At 45.3% G+C, this 25,544-nt stretch overlaps 1 protein-coding gene across 3 annotated transcripts in view; it reads right to left on the reverse strand.

Moving 5' to 3' along the window:
• The window catches only part of pacsin1a (protein kinase C and casein kinase substrate in neurons 1a), a 91,551-nt gene that overhangs the window by 12,898 nt on the left and 53,109 nt on the right, over nucleotides 1–25,544 (reverse strand). For all 3 annotated transcript variants that reach the window (XM_039689916.2, XM_089124267.1, XM_039689918.2), the window contains exons 3-6: nucleotides 16,533–16,689; nucleotides 16,173–16,408; nucleotides 13,651–13,794; nucleotides 5,363–5,538 (exon numbers count right to left, since the gene is read on the reverse strand). In XM_039689916.2, coding sequence (XP_039545850.2) covers nucleotides 5,363–5,538; nucleotides 13,651–13,794; nucleotides 16,173–16,408; nucleotides 16,533–16,689 — 713 coding nt within the window. The remainder of the gene's footprint in view (nucleotides 1–5,362; nucleotides 5,539–13,650; nucleotides 13,795–16,172; nucleotides 16,409–16,532; nucleotides 16,690–25,544) is intronic.

The following is a 25,544-nucleotide window of genomic DNA, read 5'->3' on the forward strand; positions in this document are numbered from 1 at the left end:
AGATCAACCATCTCTGCAGCGCTCAACCAATCAGGCCTGAGAACCTTCCAGAAGATCAACCATCTATACAGCGCTCCACCAATCAGGCCTGAGAACCTCCTAGAAGATCAACCATCTCTGCAGCGCTCCGCCAATCAGGCCTGAGAACCTTCCAGAAGATCAACCATCTATACAGTGCTCCACCAATCAGGCCTGATAACCTCCTAGAAGATCAACCATCTCTGCAGCGCTCTGCCAATCAGGCCTGAGAACCTTCCAGAGGATCAACCATCTATACAGCGCTCCACCAATCAGGCCTGAGAACCTCCTAGAAGATCAACCATCTATATAGCGCTCCACCAATCAGGCCTGAGAACCTCCTAGAAGATCAACCATCTCTGCAGCGCTCCGCCAATCAGGCCTGAGAACCTTCCAGAAGATCAACCATCTCTGCAGCGCTCCGCCAATCAGGCCTGAGAACCTTCCAGAAGATCAACCATCTCTGCAATACTCCAGCAATCAGGCCTGAGAACCTTCCATAAGATCAACCATCTATACAGCGCTCCACCAATCAGGCCTGAGAACCTTCCAGAAGATCAACCATCTCTGCAATACTCCAGCAATCAGGCCTGAGAACCTTCCATAAGATCAACCATCTATACAGCGCTCCACCAATCAGGCCTGAGAACCTTCCAGAAGATCAACCATCTCTGCCATGCTCCACCAATCAGGCCTGAGAACCTCTCAGAAGATCAACCATCTCTGCAGCGCTCCGCCAATCAGGACTAAGAACCTCCCAGAAGATCAACCTTCTCTGCAGCGCTCCACCAATCAGGACTAAGAACCTTCCAGAAGATCAACCATCTCTGCAGCTATCTGCCAATCAGGACTAAGAACCTCCCAGAAGATCAACCATCTCTGCCATGCTCCACCAATCAGGCCTGAGAACCTCTCAGAAGATCAACCATCTCTACAGTGCTCCGCCAATCAGGACTGAGAACCTTCCAGAAGATCAACCATCTCTGCAGCGCTCCGCCAATCAGGCCTGAGAACCTTCCAGAAGATCAACCATCTCTCTGCAGCGCTCCACCAAAGAAACAAAATTATCTGGTCTGATGGCAAAAATATTTATCTTCTATTCTATATCTATTACAGACCTTATTCAGAGCAGCGCCATGACAGGTATGAAAGTGAGGCTGTGAGGGATAGACTTACCGTGTTTCCAATGGCATCCGCTGTAAAAAGCGGAATAAAGCTCCTAGATTACTTACAAATTTCCACAGCTTACATTGTCGGGAGTTTTTTGTCAACTGAGATTTCTTGGAAAGATATTTTTCCAGTGTTTCATGAGCGGAACAATCCGAAAACACATTAAATAACAGTACAGCCCATTGAATAGATGCCTATCCCTCGCTTTCATTCTCATTAAAAATCAAAGATGGCGCTGCCGTGAATGAGCCGTATCTTAATAAAAAGAAAAAGTACACATACTGCTTTAGATTACACTTGGAAGGGTCATAGCACTTGCATAGTGTTGTCCTATTGTACGTTTCACTGCTTCTATTGTTCTCATTTGTAAGTCGCTTCGGATAAAAGCGTCTACTAAATGATAAATGTAAATTTAAGATTGAACTTTTTGTCCTGAACTGCAAGCTTCATGTCTGGAGGAAACCAGACACCGCTCATCACCTGGCCCTATACCATCCCTACAGTGAAGCATGGCGGTGGCAGCATCAGATGTGGGGATGTTTTTCAGTGGATCGAGGGAAAGATGAATGCAGCAATGAACAATGAACTCGATTGAACATTTCTGGAGAGATCTGAAAAAAGCTGTGCACCGACACTCCCTATCCAACCTGATGGAGCTTGAGAGGTTCTGCAAAGAAGGGGAGAAACTGCCCACAAGTGTGCCAAGCTTGTACCATCATACTCAAAAAGACTGAAGCTCTGTGAATACTTTCCAGATGCACTATATTTTCCTCATGTTTTGGTATGTAGCCCAATGCATGTGAGGGAAAAAGAACGCACTCTTACGAAATATCTCTGAAAGACATCAGCACTGAGTTGAATAGAGATGACAAAGATGAATGAACAGACCTGAAACAGTGTGACATTTGAATCTCCAGAGTAAAGCAAACGAGTTTCTGCTTGTTAAAATTGCAGACTGAGCCGCTGAATAATGAAACGAGCTGTTCTGAGACGCGGAAAACATTGTTTTTAAAAGTTGCACGCTACTCTATAAAACATGCAGCTAGCACATACAGTATATTACGGTGGCCCAGTAGTGGGCAACACAATGAAATGCAAACATAAGTTCACAACACAACGGAAGTTTGTTAAAGTTTGTTTTCCTTGCCACTGTTCTATAGAGTCGGCAGACTAAAATATATATCAACGCCACGATTCGTTTTAACAGTATGTAGCTAACCATTGTATATTGACAATTATTATTTATGTACTAAGCATACCCAGACAGCAAACTGACATTGAATCAACATGGAAACGACGTCTCTCATGACATTGAAACAACGTTGATTTTGCTCATCGAATTAACGTTGAACCAACGTCAGACGCGGCATTCTTCAAAGCTAAATGAAAATCGAAAATTGGTTTGCTTTCATAACGTTGAAACAATGCGTTGATTTCAAGTTGATTTTCCGTTAGTTTTGAAAGAATGACGCGTCTGACGTTGGTTCAACGTTAATTCGATGAGCAAAACAATGTCAGATCAACGTTGTTTCGATGTCATATTTCCACGTTGATTCAATGTCAGTTTGCTATCTGGGTATGATCCCTAAAGGAATGTCAGCCAATTCCTCCAAGTGGTAAAAATCTTATTTGTGTTAATTAAAATTACTTTTAACATTCAAAAACAGACAAGTTCAAAATCCAAAGCTTGATTGTAATGGTAAGACTGACTTACTATAGCTGACGTTTTTCCAATACCGCCCTTCATGTATTTACAGGAAACAATTATTTTTAAGAAACAAAATTTCTGTAATATAACAAAAGTTGTTTTTTTCTTTTATCATGTTTTTAAGGTTGTTGCTCCTAGTAACCAGACTGACTTATTACAGGTGAAACTGTTGCCAATAGCTCTCTGTAATTCTGCAATTCACCAAATGGTTTTGATTTATTTTTATTTATCAAATTATTTTATAATAAATTATTAATTTAGACTTACTTTTGGAAATGGCAGACATTCCCTCAGGGATCATGCGGTGTGATACGGGTCAAAGCATTATCATGTCTAAAATTAAATACACAGCTATGTAGGTGATTTTGACTCTATGGAACAGTGGCAAGAAAAACTGACTTTACCACGATGGTCGGGAGCATTTCTGTTCTTTTGTGGTTTTATTTCATTGTGTTGTGGCTTAATTCCGTTGTGTTGCGGCTTAATTTTGTTGTGTTGTGTTTTTATTTCATTATGTTGCGGCTTTATTTAGTTGTTTTGTGGCTTTATTTCGTTGTGTTTTGGGTTTATTTCGTTGTGTTGTGGCTTTATTTCGTTGTGTTGTGGCTTATTTCTGTTGCACTGTGGCTTATTTCCGTTGTGTTGTACATTTTCTGTTGTGCTGAAGTTTATTTCCATTTTGTTGTACATTTTACATTGTGTTGTGGCTTATTTCCATTGTCTTGTGGCTTATTTCCGTTGTGTTGTACATTTTCCGTTGTGTTGTGGCTTAATTTTGTTGTGTTGTGACTTTATTTAATTGTTTTGTGGCTTAATTCCATTGTGTTGTGGCTTTATTTCGTAGCATTGTGGCTTAATTTCATTGTGTAGTGGCTTTATTTTGTTGTGTTGTTGCTTAATTTCGTTGTGTTGTGACTTTATCTAGTTGTGTTGTGGCTTATTTCTGTTGTGGCTTTATTTTGTTGTGTTGCGGCTTTTTTTCCGTTATGTTTTGAGTTTATTTCGTTGTGTTGTGTCTTTATTTCATTGTGCTGTGGCTTATTTCTGTTGTGTTGCGGCTTTATTTCATTGTGGCTTAAAGGGGTGATGAACTGAGAAATCTAATTTTTCATTGAGCTTTTGACATCTAAGAGGTCATCATATTATAAGAATATCCTGTAAGTTTCAGAATTGAAAACGTCCTTGTTAGTCCAATAAAAGCTTTTATTGACACCAGCCCCAGCAAACGACTCGTTTTTCAAAGTGGGGAACTATGACGTCAAAGAGGATAAAACACCACCCCCGCAGAAGAAGATCAACTCCTACTTCAACACGGCCGGTTTAGCCCCGCCCACCGATTCACGCATTACACGCATAGCTAAATAACATAGATGCCTACCTCGTGAGGACAAACCGGATCGAGCTACCGAGCGATACAAAATATTGTGCAGTGGCTGGTTGTGGAAGCAGACAGTCGCTGCATATGCTTCCTCTGGATTCCTCTAGGACTGCAACTTTATTTTTCATGACGTTCCAGCTGATCCAGGGTAAAACATTGTCCGTCTGTTCGCTTCATTTCACTGAGGATTGTTTTGTAAACAAGACTGGATTTGCAGACCGATTAAGAGTGAAGAATGGTGCTGTGCCGTCTATATTGGATCTGACAGGAATTGTGCAACACACGGACTCTGGGTCGAACATGTATGGGCGAATCATTCCATTTGCCATTTTACAACATTGGACGTTTTCAAAATAATTTCCCCCAAGTGCATCGACGGGTGAGTTGAAACTTATTATAATATGCAAAACTGTTATCCACTCACAGCAGTGGGAGTTTACTTCCAAGTCCTCAGTGCGAGACGCCCATAAAAACCGAGCGGTTTTTACTAGGGTAGAAAATAGCCTATTACTTATTCATTTTGATGTTTTTGAATGCAAAAACCAACCGAACGTCATAAGTTGACCTCAGACAACAATATAATAACATTTAAAAAGCCAGTTCATGAACCCTTTAATTCCGTTGTGTTGTGAACTTAGGTTTGCTCTTTAAATTGCATTGTGTTGTACACTACTGGGACACCGTAGTATATACATATAATAAAATTGTTGTTTTTGCGACTAAGCAGTATCGTGATTTCATATCATGCAGCCCTAGTACAAACTGTTTTCTTGCGTGTGTGTGTGTGTAATTCACTGAAAAACATATTGATCTGCAGTCAAGAGAGTTTGCGAGACACACCTGTTCTCACTCTGTGTTTGAAAAGTTTGACCAGTTTCCCACAGTTTGAAAACCCCTGACCTCCACAGCTGCATTGCTTTAACTGCAGTGAGCTGTTCACCACTGAGACCGGATCAAGACTCGCTAGGATATTCAGAGGTCGATCACTAATGAGATCTTAACTTTTGTTTTGGTATCTTTGGTCTCTATATTGAACTAATTTGTTTGTAAATGAGCACAGACACACTGGTTGTGTGGTTTCCACTGACTTTTGGTTCTCGGTGAGGTTTAGGTGTCGTTTGATGTCCAGAAGAACCTCTTTGAGGAAGGTCAGCCGCTTGACCTCGTGCTGCTGGCACTGGTCGAACACCTGCTCCATGCACTCCATGTACTGTGGTGTGCACTTCGACAGCTCGTCCAAAGACTTCTCGTACTTCTCCTTCGCCTGCCACACACACACAACATACACACATCATGAACTCCTCCAATGGGAATTACAGCTTACCAATGCTAAAGCAATACCATTATAGGACTGTAACTTAATAATTCAATACAGTTAGAGCGATTGTTATATCTTTAAATGTCATTGCACTTCACTTAAGAGTCACTGCTCCTTTTAATAGCTCAATGTTGTAAAAAATCTCTCATATCAGTTGTGCTCTAGATCAAGTTCTTTGCTCGAATCTGAGTATTGTGTATTTACTCAGTGTAGTAGGTAGCATTGCTATATGTACACATTTGTAAGATTTGTATAAATTACTCAATTCAATTCAACTTTACAATTTACAAAAGAAAACACAGTTCCCCTTCAAGGGAACTCGCACTGCGTCATCGTTATGACACTTTGGGGAATGCCCCCAGCGTAGCGTATCTGAAGCATGAATGAAATCTGTCCGATCCTGATTGGTGCTGCGTCATGACGTAGTAAATGACGGCAAAACCGGAAGATACAAAGGGGACGCTGACACAAACAACACCAGCTTTTTTGCTCTTCAGCTAAGCGCTCTGTGTGAATTGTTTGTCCTATTTACTGTTTTTGTCATTATATCTCAAAAACTGATCATGTCTAGCAAGCATTTTAGACAGTGTGTGCATCCGTGTCCGCGCTATATTTCGGGCACGGACACACACCAGCTGTATGTGCATTGTTTGGGCGTGCAGCACGCTAAAGCGGCTCTCGAGGGAGTCGCTTGTTGCGAGTGTGAGAAGCTGCTGCCCAGAACGTTGCGCTCGCGGCTGGCCGTATTTGACGAGTCAAGCGGCCATGCTCGCGAGCCTCGCGGTTCTGGGCCCGCGGTTGCTGAGGCAACGCGACGCCGCAGCTCGTGGGGCTCACAAATGGATCTCTCAGCGGGGCACGGGACTGCTTCGGCATCTTCCCAGAGGATTCAGATGCTCTCCCGCCCCATGTGGAAGCCCGCAAAGCGGCTTCTTCCCACGAGGCGGGGGACACAATGCTACATTTATCTGGCTCTGAGGAGTTAGATAATTCAAGCATTGAGGTGTGTGATGTGGAGACTATTCAACCACTTCATGCACCTGGTCAAGAGGAGTTAGTGGAGGTTTTGACACGCGCTGTTGCCAAATTATAAATTGATTGGCCACAAGAGGAAGTAGAAATTCAGCCACCAAGCAAGCTGGATGAAAGATATTTTAAACGCAAGTCTCAACCTCCACGCCGGGACCTTTCATTATTCCATGACTTGCATAATGAGTTATGCAAGTCATGGGTGAAACCTTATTCAGCTAGACTCTCCAACCCCCCAGTGCTTGATTTTGCTAATGTGCTGGGGGCGGCTGAGTCTGGTTATGGGACATTGCCTCGGGTAGAGGAGGCTCTCGCAAGCTATCTTTCGCCCGAGGCCGCATCGTCCCTTAAGGCCCCAGTACTGCCCACTAAGCCATGCCGCGATACATCCACGCTGGTGGGCAGGGCTTACATGGCAGCTGGGCGGGCTGGTAGCTGCCTGCACACTATGGCGGTGTTGCAGGCCTACCAGGCCGACCTCCTCAAGGAGCTGGATAAGGGTGAGGGTCCTTCTCCAAGTGACATCACGGAGCTGAGGAAGGCCACCGACCTGTCTATCACCAAGGAGACGGCCTGTGTCATCGGCTGCTCCATGGCTGGTTTGTTGTGTGTGGAGAGACATTTATGGCTGAATTTGTCGGGGATGGAGGAGAGAGAGAAACATTTTCTCCTAGACCCCCCAATTTCACCTTCGGGCCTCTTCGGCGACGCGGTTAATACCGTCGTCGGGAGGTTCCAGGAGGTGAAAAAACAGTCGGTGGCCTTCCATCAGTACCTTTCTTGCCATTCTGGCTCCTCGAGGAAGGCTGCCTCCAAAGGACAGCCTCGGCCGCCTCCCAGCTCCTCGCACCGATATGTACAGAAGGAGAGTGTCGCCTCCCGTGCCCCTCCTGAGGGAGCCTGGCAAAGGAGACGGCGCTCTCATGGCAAGTCTTCTGAGCCTAAGGTCGATTTGAGAACTGTCCTCGAGGCAAAGAAGGCTTCCGTTTGCAGCCGGACCACTGAGAGCTGCCCCCCCCCCCCCCGCCCAGGGCGAAGCAATCGAGGTCGCATTCGCCCCGGAGCGCTCGCCTATTTCCCGCGCACGCACGCCACTCCCGCCGCCTCCACTAAGACCTGCGGCTGGGCAGCAAACGTGTCCGCCCACTGAAAACAGTTGTCGACCGCTCCCTGCCGGCCAGCCGCTTCTGGGGGTCAGGAACGAGTCTCGAATAACATCCGAGGCCAGCCTCGAGAGGCTGGTTCCCTTAGTAGATTATCTCGGCACATGGTTATGCCTTCCGAATATTTCTGCATGGGTCCTGCATACTGTAGAGCGGGGGTACAGGCTGCAGTTCAGTTCCCCTCCCCCGAGGTTCAACGGGGTGGTCTGGAACAGGAAGTTCAATCCCTGTTGGTCAAGGAGGCCATAGAACGTGTTCCTCGGCCAGACAGGGAGTCCGGGTTCTACAGCCGGTACTTCATAGTTCCCAAGAAGGATGGGGGGTTGCATCCAATAATAGATCTCAGGCACTTGAATCGTTCTCTGAGGAGATTCAGGTTCAAGATGCTCACTATTCCAGCTATCTTGAGTAAGATCCAGTTCGAGGACTGGTTCGTCACGATAGATCTGAAGGACGCATACTTTCACATATCCATCCTTCCAAGTCACAGGAGGTTCCTGAGGTTCACTTTTGGGGGCGAAGCGTACCAATATCGGGTTCTTCCCTTCGGCCTAGCTCTCTCCCCTTGCACCTTCACCAAGTGCATGGATGCAGCACTGGCTCCGCTGAGACTCCAGGGCATCCGTATACTCAACTACATCGACAACTGGCTAATATTGGCAAAGTCGCGAGAGATGGCAGTTCGGCATCGAGATGTCGTTCTGGGCCATATCAGGTGCTTGGGGCTGAGACTCAACACAAAAAAGAGTGTGTTGACGCCCTCCCAGAGGACTACGTTCCTGGGAGTTGTATGGGACTCCACGACAATGCGGGCACAGATGTCTCCCGCATGCACGAAGTCCATACAGGCAATGGTCTCCAGAGTGAAGCTAGGCCACAACCTCACTCTGAAGCAGTTTCAGAGACTGCTGGGGCTCATGGAAGCAACGTCCATACCTTTTGGCCTGCTACACATGAGACCCCTACAGAGGTGGTTGAGAGCCAAGGGGTTTTCCCAGAGGGGAAATCCATTCCGTATGATCAGGGTAACCCGCAGATGCCTTCGTTCCCTCGGCATATGGAGGAAACCTTGGTTCTTGTCCCAGGGACCGGTGTTGGGAGCGTCATGTTGCCGGAAAACCGTTTCAACAGATGCCTCCCTCACTGGTTGGGGCGCGGTCATGGACGGCCGCTTTGTGAGAGGTCTGTGGGAGACCCGGCACTCTTCCTTGCACATCAATTGCCTGGAAATGCTGGCGGTCTGCAAGGCTCTGAGGAGTTTTTTCCTGGACCTCCGCGGCCACCATGTCCTGATACGCTCGGACAACATGTCTGTAGTTGCGTATCTGAATCACCAAGGGGGTTTGAGGTCGCACCCTCTATGCAGACTGGCACACCAGATCCTTCTGTGGTCCCAGGGGTAATTGTCGTCTCTCAGAGCGATATATATCCCTGGGGATCAAAATCAGGGAGCAAACGTCCTGTCGAGGCAGGGGCTGAGGCCCGGGGAGTGGCGACTCCATCCCGAGGTGGTGGAGGCCATGTGCGTGAGATTCAGGCCAGTGGAAGTGGATCTGTTCGCGTCTCAAGAGACGTCCCACTGTCCACTGTGGTTCTCTCTCAGGTATCCAGCTCCGTTGGGGCTGGACGCTATGATATAGACGTGGCCGAGGCTGCGTCTGTACGCATTTCCCCCGATCGCTCTGCTCCCGGGAGTCTTGAAGCGAGTCCGCCGGGAAGGGATCAGCCTACTTCTAGTAGCACCCTGCTGGCTGACCAGGGTATGGTTCTCGGACATCGTAGCTCTTCTAGACGGCCTCCCGTGGCAGGTCCCTCTGAGGAGGGACCTGTTGTCGCAGGCAGGGGGCACAATATTTTACCCCCAGCTGGAGCTATGGAACCTTTGGGTCTGGCCCCTGAGGGGGCTCGGTACTTAGAGGCTGGCCTGTCAGCAGGTGTTGTCGAGACCCTCCTCAGCTCCAGGTCTCCTTCCACCAGGAGACTGTACAGCCTAAAGTGGAATGTGTTTTCCACTTGGTATAGAGAACGTGAGGTGGACCCAGTTAACTGCCCAGTGGTTTCAGTGCTGGAGTTCCTCCAAGATCGTTTCTCTGCCGGTCTTACCCCATCCACGCTTGGGTGTATGTGGCTTCCATTGCGGCTTTCTACTCGCCTGTAGGTGTTGGGCCTTTAGGTAGGCACCATTTGGTTGTACGTTTCCTCCGTGGGGCTCGGAGGATGAGGCCTGCGTCTCATTCCAGAGTCCCAACCTGGGACCTGGCAGTGGTTCTTGAAGGGTTGGCTGAGGCCCCTTTTGAGCCACTGAGACAAAGAACCTGACCTTTAAGGTGGCCTTTCTCCTTACCATCACTTCTCTGTGGAGAGTGGGGGATCTCCAGGCCTTGGCTATATCGCCAACTTGCCTGGAGTTTGCCCCTGGCAGAGTTAATGCCATCTTACATCCTAGACCGGGTTATGTACCCAAGGTGCCGTCTAGTGCGGCATGGTCAGTGGTTCTTCAGGCCTTCCATTCTCCACCTCATGAGACAGCGGAAGAGGGGAGACTTCACCTGCTCTACCCAGTCAGAGTTCTAAGGGTTTACTTGGAGAAGTCTTCCCAGTGGAGGAAGTAAGACCAGTTATTGGAGTGCTTTGGTTCACCCAAGAAAGGGAAGTCTAAATCCAAACAGACAATCAGTAATTGGATTTTCCAGGCTATAGCCGTGGCTTATCAGGTGCGCAATTTGCCTTCAAATTGTGGGTGGGCCACCCCGCACACCTTCATATGTTTTTACAGTCTGCAACTCCCCGTGACGCCTGGCGCTAGAGTGCTCGCGTCCTAAGTGTGCCTGGTCTCCCAGCTTCACACTAGGACGGGCGTGATTTCGGTGTGGCATAGTGGGCATTTCGTTCCCCAAAGTGTCATAACAATGACGCAGTGCGAGTTCCCTCAAAGGGGAACGTCTCGGGTTATGACTGTAACCCTTGTTCCCCGAGAAGAGAAGGGGACACTGTGTCTCACCACCACACCTATCACGAACAGAGTGCTTGCTTCATTGCAAAAGAGCTGGTGTTGTTTGTGTCAGCGTCCCCTTTGTATCTTCCGGTTATGCCGTCATCTACTACGTCATGACGCAGCACCAATCAGGATCGGACAGATTTCATTCATGCTTCATATACGCTATGCTGGGGAGATTCCCCAAAGTGTCATAACGATGACGCAGTGTCTCGTTCCCTTCTCTGGGAACAAGGGTTACAGTCGTAACCCAAGACGTTTTCTTGCATCAGGCTGAATGTGTATTCAATATATATATATATATATATATATATATATATATATATATATATGTATATAGTCAGATTAAATAACATTTTTACTTGCATGAAACCAGTTTATTTAGAAGCTTCCACATATCCCATGCTATTTAGGCTATCTGAAAAAGCTAGCGTGCGCTATTAAAAAATTAAATACAAATAAAAACAGTTTCCCACAATTATAATTCCTGTGTAAATACATTTATACCGGCTCACATTATTATACCCATTAATAAATTATCCTGCCATGCATTAAATGTTCTGTGAAACTTGTTTTTGATTTGATTCTCAAAGTACTGTATACTTGAAAGTGAATAGCACTTGGATTAGTGGTAAAACCTTATTTTGATGGTCCACTTTTGAACATTCTGTTGACAATAAGCAACTTTGTAATTATTTGTCAACTAGCTCTCATTAGAGTATTAATATATTGTCAGCTTAATATCTGCCAACTCTTCATTGTGATGCTCCTCCAACAGACATTCTGCTAACTATAAGTAACTGTGCAACTACATGTCAACTTATTCTAACCCTAACCCAGTCTATTAAAGGGATACTTCATCTCTGGAAAAATGAATGTGTATTTAGAATTCCACATTTATGTAGAAGAAATGTGAAATTATTGTCGAATTTGGAGCTTTATACACTGAGAAAAGCCAGAAAATGTATTTTTGGCTTTTGTGGATGAAAGACAACAACTCCCAGAATGCACTTGCTTCGCTGCCCCAGGAGGTCACGCCTACCGGTAACAGAGCGCAGTAGTCAAACAACAAGTCTAGGCAACTAGTGAGTCTCCGTGATGAGTCTGCCCAAAAATGTGTTTCAAGATTGCCCAAAATGTCCGGGATTGGGCTTTTGCATTCTACAGTCGCCATTCATCATGTTTACTGTGACAAGCGGGAAGAGTGAGGGCTGTGGGAGAACGGCGCGAGGCCAGTGGCGTGATTACCGATGAGCGACACCTGTGAGATGCACCGGTCTCGTATCTCTCACGGAGGAGCGGGAATTTTTTTAGCAATGTTAAAGGAGCTGTATACAAGATTGTGGCAAAAACTGGTACTGTAATCACTTTCAAATTAGGGTGTATCCCCCCTTCCCCCTTGACTCGAGGTTGCCAGATATGCTGCAGGTTCCAGCAGGAATGTAGACTGCTACAAGAAGCTTCCAAGTGACGAGTCCTACACAGTGAGTTTTTTCTGTTAATTATTTATTTCGGACTTTGTAACAAAGTATTTCGGATTCATATCAAGTTTTTTGGGGTTTCGCAATGTTAGAATTTTTTTATCCGATTCCGACAGGTTTGTATCTGCAGCTGTGGTAACTAGAGCAGAGCTGTCAACCCGAATGCCGCAACACTACTGAGTCCGTGATTGGTAGACCGGTGGAGGGTGACACATCAGAACAAAACACAACTTGACAAGATCAACATCAGTCAAAGGCTGCGACTTCACTTTTTAAATGACAATATCCTGGCCGGACTACTGTTGTCAGTGATATAAGTATTTGAAATGAACATGATTTCTCAATGTCTAGTGACATATCAGGGAAAATTTAGGATTAATTCAAATACATTTCTTGCATCCAGCTCCTTTAAAACGCACATCAACCTTGTTTAGCGTTCATGTAAACACAACATTCAGATTCACCAATCGGAATGAATTCAGTTAGATTGAAACAAAAGGTGTGCATGTAAACGATGAATGTCGACAGCAGAAAGCAAAAGCTGAATCCCAGACATCGACGGCCGGACATGTCTGGGAAAAAGACGATGCCCCTACTACTCAGCTTTCTCCACAGGACAAGAGCCTGCTAGCTTAGCTTCCAAAAAAAGATGGCTGACACTATGTGTTCATTCTGTGAGTGAGATCCCCCTCTATGGGCGGGTTAGGAACATGCGGGACAAAGACAGGCACTACTGACTGTAGTCTTTAGCCTCTGGACAAAAAATCCTCAGATGACGCAAAATGAATATTTTTGCGTCATCGGAGGATTTTTTCCAGACAAAAAATACATACATCTCTCGTCTCAGGGGGATATGAGGGTGGAAAGCGCGGTAATTCGAAAATACTACAGGTTTCCTACTAATACAAAGCTTAATGCTAAATCCTGAAATATCCCTTTAATGCTCAACTAACACTCTAATGAGAGTTAAGAGAGATGTTACTCATACCCAGATAGCAGACTGACATTGAATCAACGTGGAAATATGACATCGAAACAACGTTGATCTGACATTGTTTTGCTCATCGAATTAACGTTGAACCAACGTCAGATGCGTCATTCTTTCAAAACTAACAGAAAATCAACTTGAAATCAACGCGTTGTTTCAACGTTATGAAAGCAAACCAATTTTCGATTTCATTTAGCTTTGAAGAATGCCGCGTCTGACGTTGGTTCAACGTTAATTCGATGAGCAAATCAACGTTGTTTCAATGTCATGAGAGACGTCGTTTCCACGTTGATTCAATGTCAGTTTGCTATCTGGGTAGTCAACAGAATGTTTTAAAGGGACCATCAAAATAAAGTGAAACCGAATCGGTTTCTCTGTTTGTCGTGTGTGTGTTTTCCGCACCTTCTGCACATCCTGCTTGCATTTCTCTGTCTTCTCGTGCAGTTTCTTCTGCTGGTCTGGAGTGACAGAAGCGTCTGCCTCGCGCGCTGCAGCCAGCTTCTCCTCTTTACATGCCATGTGGTACGTCTTCTTAGCCGTCTCCATCTGCAGACAGACATGCATATAAACTACTGCAATGACGCTTGGAGACTGAACTGACTGAAAGATTTTATAAAAGTCATGGTCAGTTCTGAGGACACTAGAACGCTTTCACAAATAGTTCCTGCTAGTTTCCATTCTATTCATACTTTCCCGTCACGTGACTACCATGGATACCTGGCGGGCAACAAACGCTGACAAAATGGCGACAAACAGTGGTCAGCCAGGGGAATTGCAGCCTTTTCCAAAACTACAATCGATTAACTATTTAGACCATATGTCACTGAATGTTAAAATTAGATATCAAGAAAAGATTAACATACTACACAGATTAAAGGTGCCATCTGTAAGAATTGAGGTTAAAATATCCCAAAAATGAGCTACACGCATCAAAACAGTGAGAAGAAATAAGGTTGATGAAGTTATAGTGCTGCCGAGATATTAACCTGAATTAGCATGCTAAATTACTAGCCCCGGCCCAGCAGGTGTCATAATACCAGTTTCGAGCATGGGAGGCGGTATGCGGCGGGCAACATAACCACCAGCCAAACTGCAATACACAACTAACTCCCCATATAGCTTGACCCCACTACTACATTTCAGTTCAGGGAAGAGTTCAAAAAATTGATTGGTCGACATTATGCATGAGGAATACATTTTGGTAAGCTGTAGCATATTGTATCTTTCAACAGTGTTCGTGTTCTTTTATTATTATTAGTATTACTATTAGCTAGTAGAGATGATCAGTTCACGAGTGCTAGGGATCTGTCATGTAACATTTACAAGCGCCAAAACTGTATTTATTGTTTGAATTGCGTAATAAAATTGACAGAATCTGAGAGCTGAGTTTTTTTTTATATATCATAACTATTCTGATCTGTCTATGTCGGTCTCCGTGTCCTTTTCTGTGCATGACAAAATTGATGTGTGGCGTGAGAGCGTGTGAAAAGTGTCAATTGCATGTGTCTCACGGTGAATTCGTGAGAGTTGGCGGCTCTGAATGGCACTAGCTTGGTCAACATCAGCGAATGCTGTCTGTCAAATTAATTCAAACTAACAATAAAAATGTACTATGAACAAAACGAATACCGTAAAACTTCAAATAATAGCCCGGGTGTATTTGAGACGGCATTTATAGTGTTGAGATGTTGTTCATTGAGTCTCTAATCTCTAAAAATCTCCAAATGCTCTTCGTGAAACTGTGGTCTTCCAACCTTTTACTATCGTGTCAATTGATTTGATTAATATGCACGAGGGAGAGAGAGCAAGACAGCGCTCGCTCGTGTTGTTTGAAGACGTGAGAGAGCGCGCAGCCGCGGCACAACTCACTTTCTGGAGGTATACTGCCCCCATCTGGAATGGAATATGGATTATGATTTGATTTTTTTTTTTTTTGACAGATGGCACCTTTAAATTAGACAAAGATTAACAACCACAGCCATGTCCAACTGATCTGAATAAGTTGTCCAATGTCCAACTGAATCATGTCCAACGTTCCGCCGGAAGTGATCTCTTGTGTCGTACAGTACGTCACTCAATGTTTACACAGAGATTTCGGAAGTTTTACCTTTCACTAAACATATTTAGATATATCGAAATCATCTTCCATTGCGATTTCCTGTATATCTAAATATGTTTAGATCACAGTGAAAAGTAAAACTTCCGAAATCGATAAGCGATCACTTCCGGGGGAACGATGGACATGATTCAGTTGGACATTGGACAACTGATTCAGATCAATTGGACATGGCTGTGGTAACACGAGGTAAAAACGATATAAATACTCGTAGTTTTCTCACACAAACCGCTCGTTTCATGTCTTAGGCCATCAGTGTGTACTAACATTTACGATTCATTAAATCATGTTTCATTTGGACTTCTCTGTGCATGCTCTTTGAGGTCGACCCCCTAAACCTCCATTATATGACTGACAGACAACAGAGGTTTGACTGAAAATGTCAAAATTGAAAATACTGCGGAAACAAAAACACATACATCTTGGATGCCCTTGAGGCAAGCTAAAACATATCAAAAATTAATTTCAAAGTGAACTATCCCTTTAATATCCCACACAATGGGAAGATTATCAGTGAACAACAACCCATTTTTACACAACACACAAAATCACATATGGCTTGGTACTTAGTTTATGGTGCTTTTCCTTTAAAGATTAAGTCCTCATTATTTTGACTTTCACAGAAGAAAGAATGTCATACGGAGTAAATGATGAAAGAATTTAAACTTCATTTAAACATGCATTCACACTTCACTTGAATTTTGGACCGCATGCATTGATATGCATATTTAATATGTATTTGCAATGGGAAAAAAAGCCATAAAGTGACATTAACACAGAATTGGCAGTTAAAGCCTTTTCTTTGTACCTCTTTGAGTTTCTTAGCCCAGGGTTTCTGGGCTTTCTTGAAGCCCTCTTCTGCCTCTTTGGTCTCCTTGAAGCCCCCGATCATCTGTCTGTGGTATGAGTCTTTCTGCCAGTTTTTCACCTTCTCGATGTCCTCGTTCATCAGACCGTTCTTGACCTCTTGATGAAGCTCGCTCACTTTATCAGCCTCTGTCATCATAGCTAACCAGGCTCGCTCCACAGAACCGTACTGAGGCCCTGGACACACACACACACATATAAAACATAGACGACAAAATCAGAGATGTATGAACTTATTAAATCACAGTTCTATTAAATCCTGAGCGGATGAAGAAAGAAGCTTTGGATAGATATAGCCGACCTTTCTCGATCAGTTGCCTCCACCTTTTGGACCATTCGGTGAGCTGTGCGCTGTAGGACTTCTCTATCTTGGTACGCTCCTGAAGGCAGTTCATAAGATCATTGCAGAGTCGATGGCCGTCGTCGATTCTCTTGACTGCACGCTTATAATTCCCCACCTAGAAAAGAAAAATCATAATTCATTTCACATCATATTACATGCAACTTGATGTTCAATTCTGCTCATACGTTTACATGGTCCACGCAGAATCTGTGAGATGTTTATCATTTAAAAAGTAAATTATTATTAATAATAATATGAGAGGATTCTGAAAATTGCATTTAGTTTTAAATTGAGTACTAAAGTTATTGTACATAACAGATGTCTACATACCACTACTGTTCAAAAGATTCATTCATGTGTTTGAACAAAGTCTTTTACGCTTGCTAAGACTTAAAACAGTAAAATAATGCAGTAAAAACAGCAATATTGTGAAATATTATTACAATTTAAAATAACTGTTTTCTATTTGAATATAATATAATATAATACAATACATTTTTAGGTATTATATTTTCCCCATAAACATGTGTGGTTGTCCCAGAGCATGTAGTTCTCCCTGGTTCCTGCAGGTGGCATAAGGAAGGAGTGCGGGTGGGAGAGGAGATGATATGAGGGGGATGGGGCTCATTGTTGTGCATGTGAAGTTATGCAATGACCACCACAGCTTTTGTGTCCATGTGCTGCTAGTGCTCTAATCCTGCGCTTCACTGCACTAACAATGACATCTCGACTGCACACACGTCCAAGAAAGCTCAGCGAGGTTTAAACCAATGAAAGGCACAACGTCTCCACACAGCCTCACTGGAATTTATAAACAACACAGGTTATTTGAATGCCTTTTACAAGACTGAAGTAGGCAAAATACAATCAGCAGGTATATTGCCCGACTCTAGAGGGCAGTATATTACACAGCTCACTGAAATGCTTGATTCTTATTGGTCAGTTGTTCCCCGATAATGAACGTTGTCAATAGCACTAATGCTCACCCGAAGCTTTCTCCATGTCTCTCGTATTGCACCACAGATGGACACGCTCTCTCTCGTTTTGTTTGAATCTTGCACCTTAATTATCGATAGCATTTATTGTAAATTAAAACCAGTGCAAGACAAACGATTGTTTTGTACAGTGTTATGGACTGTAATATAACAAGCAAGTAAAATTTTAAAGTGACATGAAATACACTTTTCTTGCCTATAGTGATGTATATGCGAGGAAAATAACTTCTGGAACAAGAGTGAATTTAAGCGTGATTAAAAAATGTAAAAACACAAGACAGCCAATGTTAAAACCAACCACATGGCAGTTTAACGTAATGTTAACCCATAAAGCTAAGTGGTTCCTTAAGTTTGATAATTAATCTGCTATGTTATGTTTATGACATATTTATTGACAGGTTGTGTTGTCTTAGTAATGTCAAGTTGCTATGACAAAGACACTGACAGGTTATGATGTATTGTTTTAAGTCAAGTTGTCATATCAAAGACATCTCAAAAAATGTCATGTTCGCATTACAAATGTCATAATTGAGCGAATGACACTTAATGACAGTTGTCATAAACATGCATAAAACCTTCATATCACGTCATGATTAAGAAAGTGTCATGTCAGTCTTATGCACGCCCCTTCAAGTAAAGTGTTGCCAAAAAGTGTTACCATATAAACTGTAACCTAGTAAACTATATTATTATAACTACACGTAACATATAACAAGGGCTCTGTAAAATAAAGTGTCGGCTTCTTTACTTTTGTGGCAAGTTGGCGTGAAATAAGTAGGTTGATGTACATCTAGATACAAACCCTTTTGGGTTTTTTTTTTTTTTTTGCGAAAACAACTGCCAGGATGTCCGTTATCCTAAAGTAGGCTATATATTCCTCAAGATGAAGTAAGCATTATATAAGTTTTTGAATTAACTTTATAGTACATTCCCCTTCCGGGCAGGTTTTTTCAATGGCACTTTATCTCACACACAGTCAGTCAGTCAGTCATACAGACTCACAGTCAGTTATAGTCAGTCATACAGACACACAGTCAGTCATACAGACACACAGTCGGTCATACAGACACACAGTCAGTCATACAGACACACAGTCAGTCATACAGACACACAGTCGGTCATACAGACACACATTCGGTCATACAGACACACAGTCGGTCATACAGACACACAGTCGGTCATACAGACACACATTCGGTCATACAGACACACAGTCAGTCATACAGACACACAGTCGGTCATACAGACACACAGTCGGTCATACAGACACACATTCGGTCATACAGACACACAGTCAGTCATACAGACACACAGTCGGTCACACAGACACACAGTCGGTCATACAGACACACAGACTGTCATACAAACACACAGTCGGTCACACAGACACACAGTCGGTCATACAGACACACAGTTGGTCATACAGACACACAGTCAGTCATACAGACACACAGTCGGTCATACAGACACACAGTCGGTCATAAAGACACACAGTCGGTCATACAGACACACGGTCGGTCATACAGACACACAGTCGGTCATACAGACACACAGTCGATCACACAGACACACAGTCGGTCATACAGACACACAGTTGGTCATACAGACACACAGTCGATCACACAGACACACAGTCTGTCATAAAGACACACAGTCGGTCATACAGACACACAGTCGGTCATACAGACACACAGTCGGTCATACAGACACACAGTCAGTAATACAGACACACAGTCGGTCATACAGACACACAGTCAGTCATACAGACACACAGTCGGTCATACAGACACACAGTCTGTACAGTGGGGCTCGACAGCCTTAGTCAAACGGGTCGGCGCGTATGGTTGGGTTGCGGAAAGTTCACGTTACGGAGAGTTTGTGAGATAGTGGTTTCTAACACCGACTCCCGTATAATGGAAATCATTATGAACATCAGCTATGCTAATTATTTCCCATCTGCCTTTCTGCTGTTATCTCGGGACGCTTGTCCCGAGAAAAATGGCATTCGTCAGGTCCAGTTTTGTGTCCAGCCTCTCACAGGGATTTCGGATGCCCCAACGCCTGTGATGAGAAGACCAACGCCTGTGAAGAGACAACTCAACGCCTGCGATATGTTATGGCGCCATTTTATACATTAACAATATTTATATTTATTATTTATATATAAACAATATAAATGTAAGCCAGAGGAGAACTGGCCCCGACTGAGCCTGGGTTCTCCCAAGGTTTTTTTCTCTATCCAATCTGATGGAGTTTTGGTTCCTTGCCACTGTCGCCTTGCTTTTGGCTTGCTCAGTTGGGGTTATTTAGTGTTTAGCAATATTATTGATCTGTGTTGTACTACTTTCATGTTATCAGTGTGAAGCTGCTTTGATACAATCTGTATTGTGAAAAGCGCTATATAAATAAATGTGACTTGACTTGACTTGACAGTCAGTCGGTCATACAGACACACAGGCTGTCATACAAACACACAGTCAGTCATACAGACACACATTCGGTCATACAGACACACATTCGGTCATACAGACACACATTCGGTCATACAGACACACAGTCGGTCATACAGACACACAGTCGGTCATACAGACACACAGTCGGTCATACAGACACACAGTCGCTCATACAGACACACAGTCGGTCATACAGACACACAGTCGGTCATACAGACACACATTCGGTCATACAGACACACAGTCGCTCATACAGACACACAGTCGGTCATACAGACACACAGTCGGTCATACAGACACACAGTCGGTCATACAGACACAAAGTCAGTCATAGTCGGTCATACAGACACACAGTCTTTCATACAGACATACAGTCGGTCATACAGAAACACACAATCGGTCATACAGACACAAAGTCAGTCATAGTCGGTTATACAGACACACAGTCGGTCATAAAGACACACAGTCGGTCATAGTCAGTCATACAGACACAAAGTCAGTCATAGTAAGACACACAGTCGGTCATACAGACACACAGTCAGTCAGTCATACAGACACACAGTTGGTAATACAGACACACAGTCGGTCATACAGACACACAGGCTGTCATACAAACACACATTCGGTCATACAGACACACATTCGGTCATACAGACACACAGTCGGTCATACAGACACACATTCGGTCATACAGACACACAGTCGGTCACACAGACACACAGTCGGTCACACAGACACACAGTCGGTCATACAGACACACAGTCAGTCATACAGACACACAGTCGGTCATAAAGACACACAGTCGGTCATACAGACACACAGTCGGTCATACAGACACACAGTCAGACAGTCATACAGACACACAGTCGATCACACAGACACACAGTCGGTCATACAGACACACAGTTGGTCATACAGACACACAGTCAGTCATACAGACACACAGTCGGTCACACAGACACACAGTCGGTCATACAGACACACAGTCAGTCATACAGACACACAGTCGGTCACACAGACACACAGTCGGTCATACAGACACACAGTTGGTAATACAGACACACAGTCGGTCATACAGACACACAGGCTGTCATACAAACACACATTCGGTCATACAGACACACATTCGGTCATACAGACACACATTCGGTCATACAGACACACAGTCGGTCATACAGACACACAGTCAGTCATACAGACACAGTCGGTCATACAGACACACAGTCGGTCACACAGACACACAGTCGGTCACACAGACACACAGTCGGTCACACAGACACACAGTCGGTCATACAGACACACAGTCAGTCATACAGACACACAGTCAGTCATACAGACACACAGTCGGTCATACAGACACACAGTCGGTCACACAGACACACAGTCGGTCACACAGACACACAGTCGGTCACACAGACACACAGTCGGTCATACAGACACACAGTCAGTCATACAGACACACAGTCAGTCATACAGACACACAGTCGGTCATACAGACACACAGTCGGTCATACAGACACACAGTCGGTCACACAGACACACAGTCGGTCACACAGACACACAGTTGGTCATACAGACACACAGTCGGTCATACAGACACACAGTCGGTCACACAGACACACAGTCGGTCACACAGACACACAGTTGGTCATACAGACACACAGTCGGTCATACAGACACACAGTCGGTCATAAAGACACACAGTCGGTCATACAGACACACAGTCGGTCATACAGACACACAGTCAGACAGTCATACAGACACACAGTCGATCACACAGACACACAGTCGGTCATACAGACACACAGTCGGTCATAAAGACACACAGTCGGTCATACAGACACACAGTCGGTCATACAGACACACAGTCAGACAGTCATACAGACACACAGTCGATCACACAGACACACAGTCGGTCATAAAGACACACAGTCGGTCATACAGACACACAGTCGGTCATACAGACACACAGTCAGACAGTCATACAGACACACAGTCGATCACACAGACACACAGTCGGTCATACAGACACACAGTTGGTCATACAGACACACAGTCAGTCATACAGACACACAGTCAGGATGCAGGTGCACTAATAACTGGCTGGAAGTAGACCTCTACTTAATATTGCTCAAACAGAAACAAAAACCCACAAAACATCAGGGGCCCTATTTTAATGATATGAAACGCAAGTATCAAGCGCAAAGCGCAAAGTAGCTATTTTACCAGCGGGATAAATGACTCTCACGTCCGACGCAAGTTTACAGTAAAAGGGGTTGGTCTGAAATAGATTCATTATTCATAGGTGTGGTTTGGGCGTAACGTGAAATAAACCAATCATTGAGCATCATCCAACACACCCTTTAAAAGCAGGTGCGCATGTTGCATGGCGGATTGATATTTTTATGGCTTATTTACCAGGTGATTTTGAAGTCTTCAGATTTTTCTTGAAGGACAAACTAATTTTTAGATGTCATTATATACATGTGTCTTGCCACTATTGGGCAAACAGGTCTGATCCATCCTTACAACAATTAGCCGGAAAATTGTTTCTACAATTTTTACATCTTCATGGACACCACAATGATTTCCCTCATGTGTCAATAGTTTTCCTTGTTATAATGTATTATTTGCAAAAATAAAAACTGCATCTGCAGCTGCATCTGTGTTGATGAGAGAATTAAAGTGTATTCACGTTGTTGTGCAGCCGCTACATTATAGCCAAGCATGCACGCTTAAAATAGCATTATGAACAACGCGCAAAGCGCCACTGACTTTAGACCAGGTTCCCTATCGAGGGAACTCAACACTGCGTCGATAAAATCGACTCTTTGGGGACGCTCCCTAAGCGTGCGCCTCTGAAGTATGAATGAAACTAATCCAATCCTGATTGGTGTTGCGTCGTGACGTAACATGTGACGGCATACCCGGAAGTATAAAAGTGACGCTGTCACAACACACACTAGCTTTCGCTCTTCAGCAAGCGCTTTATGTTGAAACTGTCTGTCTTATTTGGTGTTGTTTGTCTTATTATTGAAAGAAAGTATGGCCAGTGAACAATTCAAGAGGTGTGTGCATCCCTGTCCTCGTTACATCACGGGTGGGGACGCACACTCTCTCTGTGTGTATTGTTTGGGAGTGCAGCACGCACGGGCAGCTCTCGAGGGGGCTGCTTGTGAAATGTGTGAGGCTTTGCCTATTAGAGTGCTGCGCTCCCGGCTGGCGTGCTTTGACGAGCACGGTCAGGCTCGCGTTCCCCAGGGTTCCGGTCCCGCATATGTCGAGGCGATGCGGCGACTGAGATCCTGGGGTTCGCAGCGGGATCTGGCGGAGGAGAGTGAGAATGCTGAGGCATTTTCTCGCTCGCCATCGGCTGATCCCGCAGCCTCTGAGAGTGGTGTGGGAGCCCGCGCTGCGGTTTCTCCTACCCGCGATCAGGTCCCGGTGCTTGAGCTGTCTACTTCTGAGGAAGGGGACGTGCTCAGCATCGATGCGGACGACCGTGATCTCAGCACGCCATCACGCGGCCTGGGTTATGAGGAGCTGGTGGAGGTTGTGACACGCGCTGTGGCCAGACTAAACATCAGCTGGCCACAACATGAGCAGGAAACGCAAGTCACCAGTAAAATGGACGAGCGTTACCTGCAGCGCAGGTCACAGCCTCACCGCCGGGGTCTGCCGTTTTTCCCTGATCTCCATAAAGAGATCTCGAGAACGTGGGAAAGACCGCATTCGTCCCGTATTTCGAGTCCCAATGTAATAGATTACAGCAATGTTATGGGGGCTCGAGATATGGGATATGGGAAGATGCCGAAGGTGGAGGAGGCTTTAGCGAGCTATCTCTCTCCCGAATCGGCGTCTTCCCTAAAGACCCCGGTGTTGCCTAGTAAGCCCTGCAGAGAGACATCTGCATTGGTGGGCAGGGCTTACATGGCGGCGGGTCGGGCTGGTTCGTGTCTGCACTCAATGGCGATTTTGCAGGCATACCAGGCCGACCTCCTGAAAGATTTGGATGAGGGGGAGGGGCCTACTCCTGAAGATGTCGCGGAGTTGAGGAAGGCCGCAGATTTGTCTCTCCGGGCCACTAGGGAAGCGGCCAGCGCTATTGGCCGCTCTATGGCGGCCATGGTGGCCACGGAGAGGCATCTGTGGCTGAACTTATCCGGTATTAAAGAAAAGGATAGGTCCTTCCTGCTGGATGCGCCGCTTTCGGCTTCTGGCCTGTTCGGCGACGCCGTTAATTCGGTTGTCGACAGGTTTCAGGAGTCGAGAAAACAATCTGCGGCGTTCCAGCAGTACTTCCCCCGGAAAGCGAAGGCCAAATCTAGTAGGGGGGGGCAAAGCAATCAGCCCCAGCCATCAGCCAGCTCCTCCCACAGGGCAGAGCAGAAGGAGAGCGTTTCCTCTAGAGCCCCCCCTCCGGGGTCTTGGCAACAGAGGAAACGCTCCCAAAAACCGAAGTCCTCCAGCCAGAGGGGCGACCTGAGGGACGTCATTCAGGCTAAGAGGACTTCGGAAAAGAGGTCCTAGCCAAGGCAGGACTTCAGAGGGCTGCCCCCTCCGCAGTGAGACAACCGAGGTTGTTCTCACAACGGGGCCCTCTAGGAAAAGATGCAGGTCCGCCGTTAACAGCGCTTCGGGCCGCATCAATTTCCAGCGAAAAGACACCAGAGGCCAGCCTCGAGAGGCTGGTACCCTTAGCAGATTTTGTAGAGGGATGGTATCATCTTCCCAACATATCTCCATGGGTCCTGCAGATAATACGAGTTGGGTACAGACTGCAGTTCGCGCACCGCCCCCCCCAAGTTCTCTGGGGTGGTGCTCACTGCGGTGGTCCCAGAGCAGGCTCAGGTGTTGGAACAAGAAGTACAGACTCTGCTGTCGAAAGGAGCCATAGAACGTGTTCTTCCGGTAGACAGGGAGTCCGGGTTTTACAGCCGGTACTTTATAGTTCCAAAGAAGGATGGGGGGTTAAGGCCAATTTTGGATCTCAGGGTGTTGAACCGGTCTCTGAGAAGGTTCAAATTCAGAATGTTGACCATTCCAACAATCGTGAGTCGAATCAGATCCGAGGACTGGTTTGTCACGATAGATCTGAAAGACGCCTATTTTCACATCTCCATCCTTCCTTGTCACAGGAGGTACCTGAGGTTCGCTTTCGGGGGCGAAGCATACCAATATCGGGTTCTTCCGTTCGGCCTAGCACTCTCTCCCCGCACACTTACCAAGTGTATGGACGTGGCCCTTGCTCCACTGAGACTTCAGGGGATTCGCGTATTGAATTATCTCGACGACTGGCTTATTTTGGCCCAGTCTCGGGAGATGGCAGTTCGGCATCGAGATGTCGTTCTTGGCCATATTCAAAAATTGGGGTTAAGACTCAATTTGAAGAAGAGTGTGCTAGAACCGTCCCAGGGCACGACCTTTTTGGGAGTCGTGTGGAACTCGATTACAATGCAGGCACGTATGTCTCCCGCACGTATCGAGTCAATTCTGGCGATGGTGTCCAGGGTGAGGCTAGG

The sequence above is a fragment of the Pimephales promelas genome, chromosome 20 (genome assembly GCF_988280905.1).
Source record: "Pimephales promelas chromosome 20, fPimPro1.hap1.1, whole genome shotgun sequence".
Classification (NCBI taxonomy): Eukaryota; Metazoa; Chordata; class Actinopteri; order Cypriniformes; family Leuciscidae; genus Pimephales; species Pimephales promelas.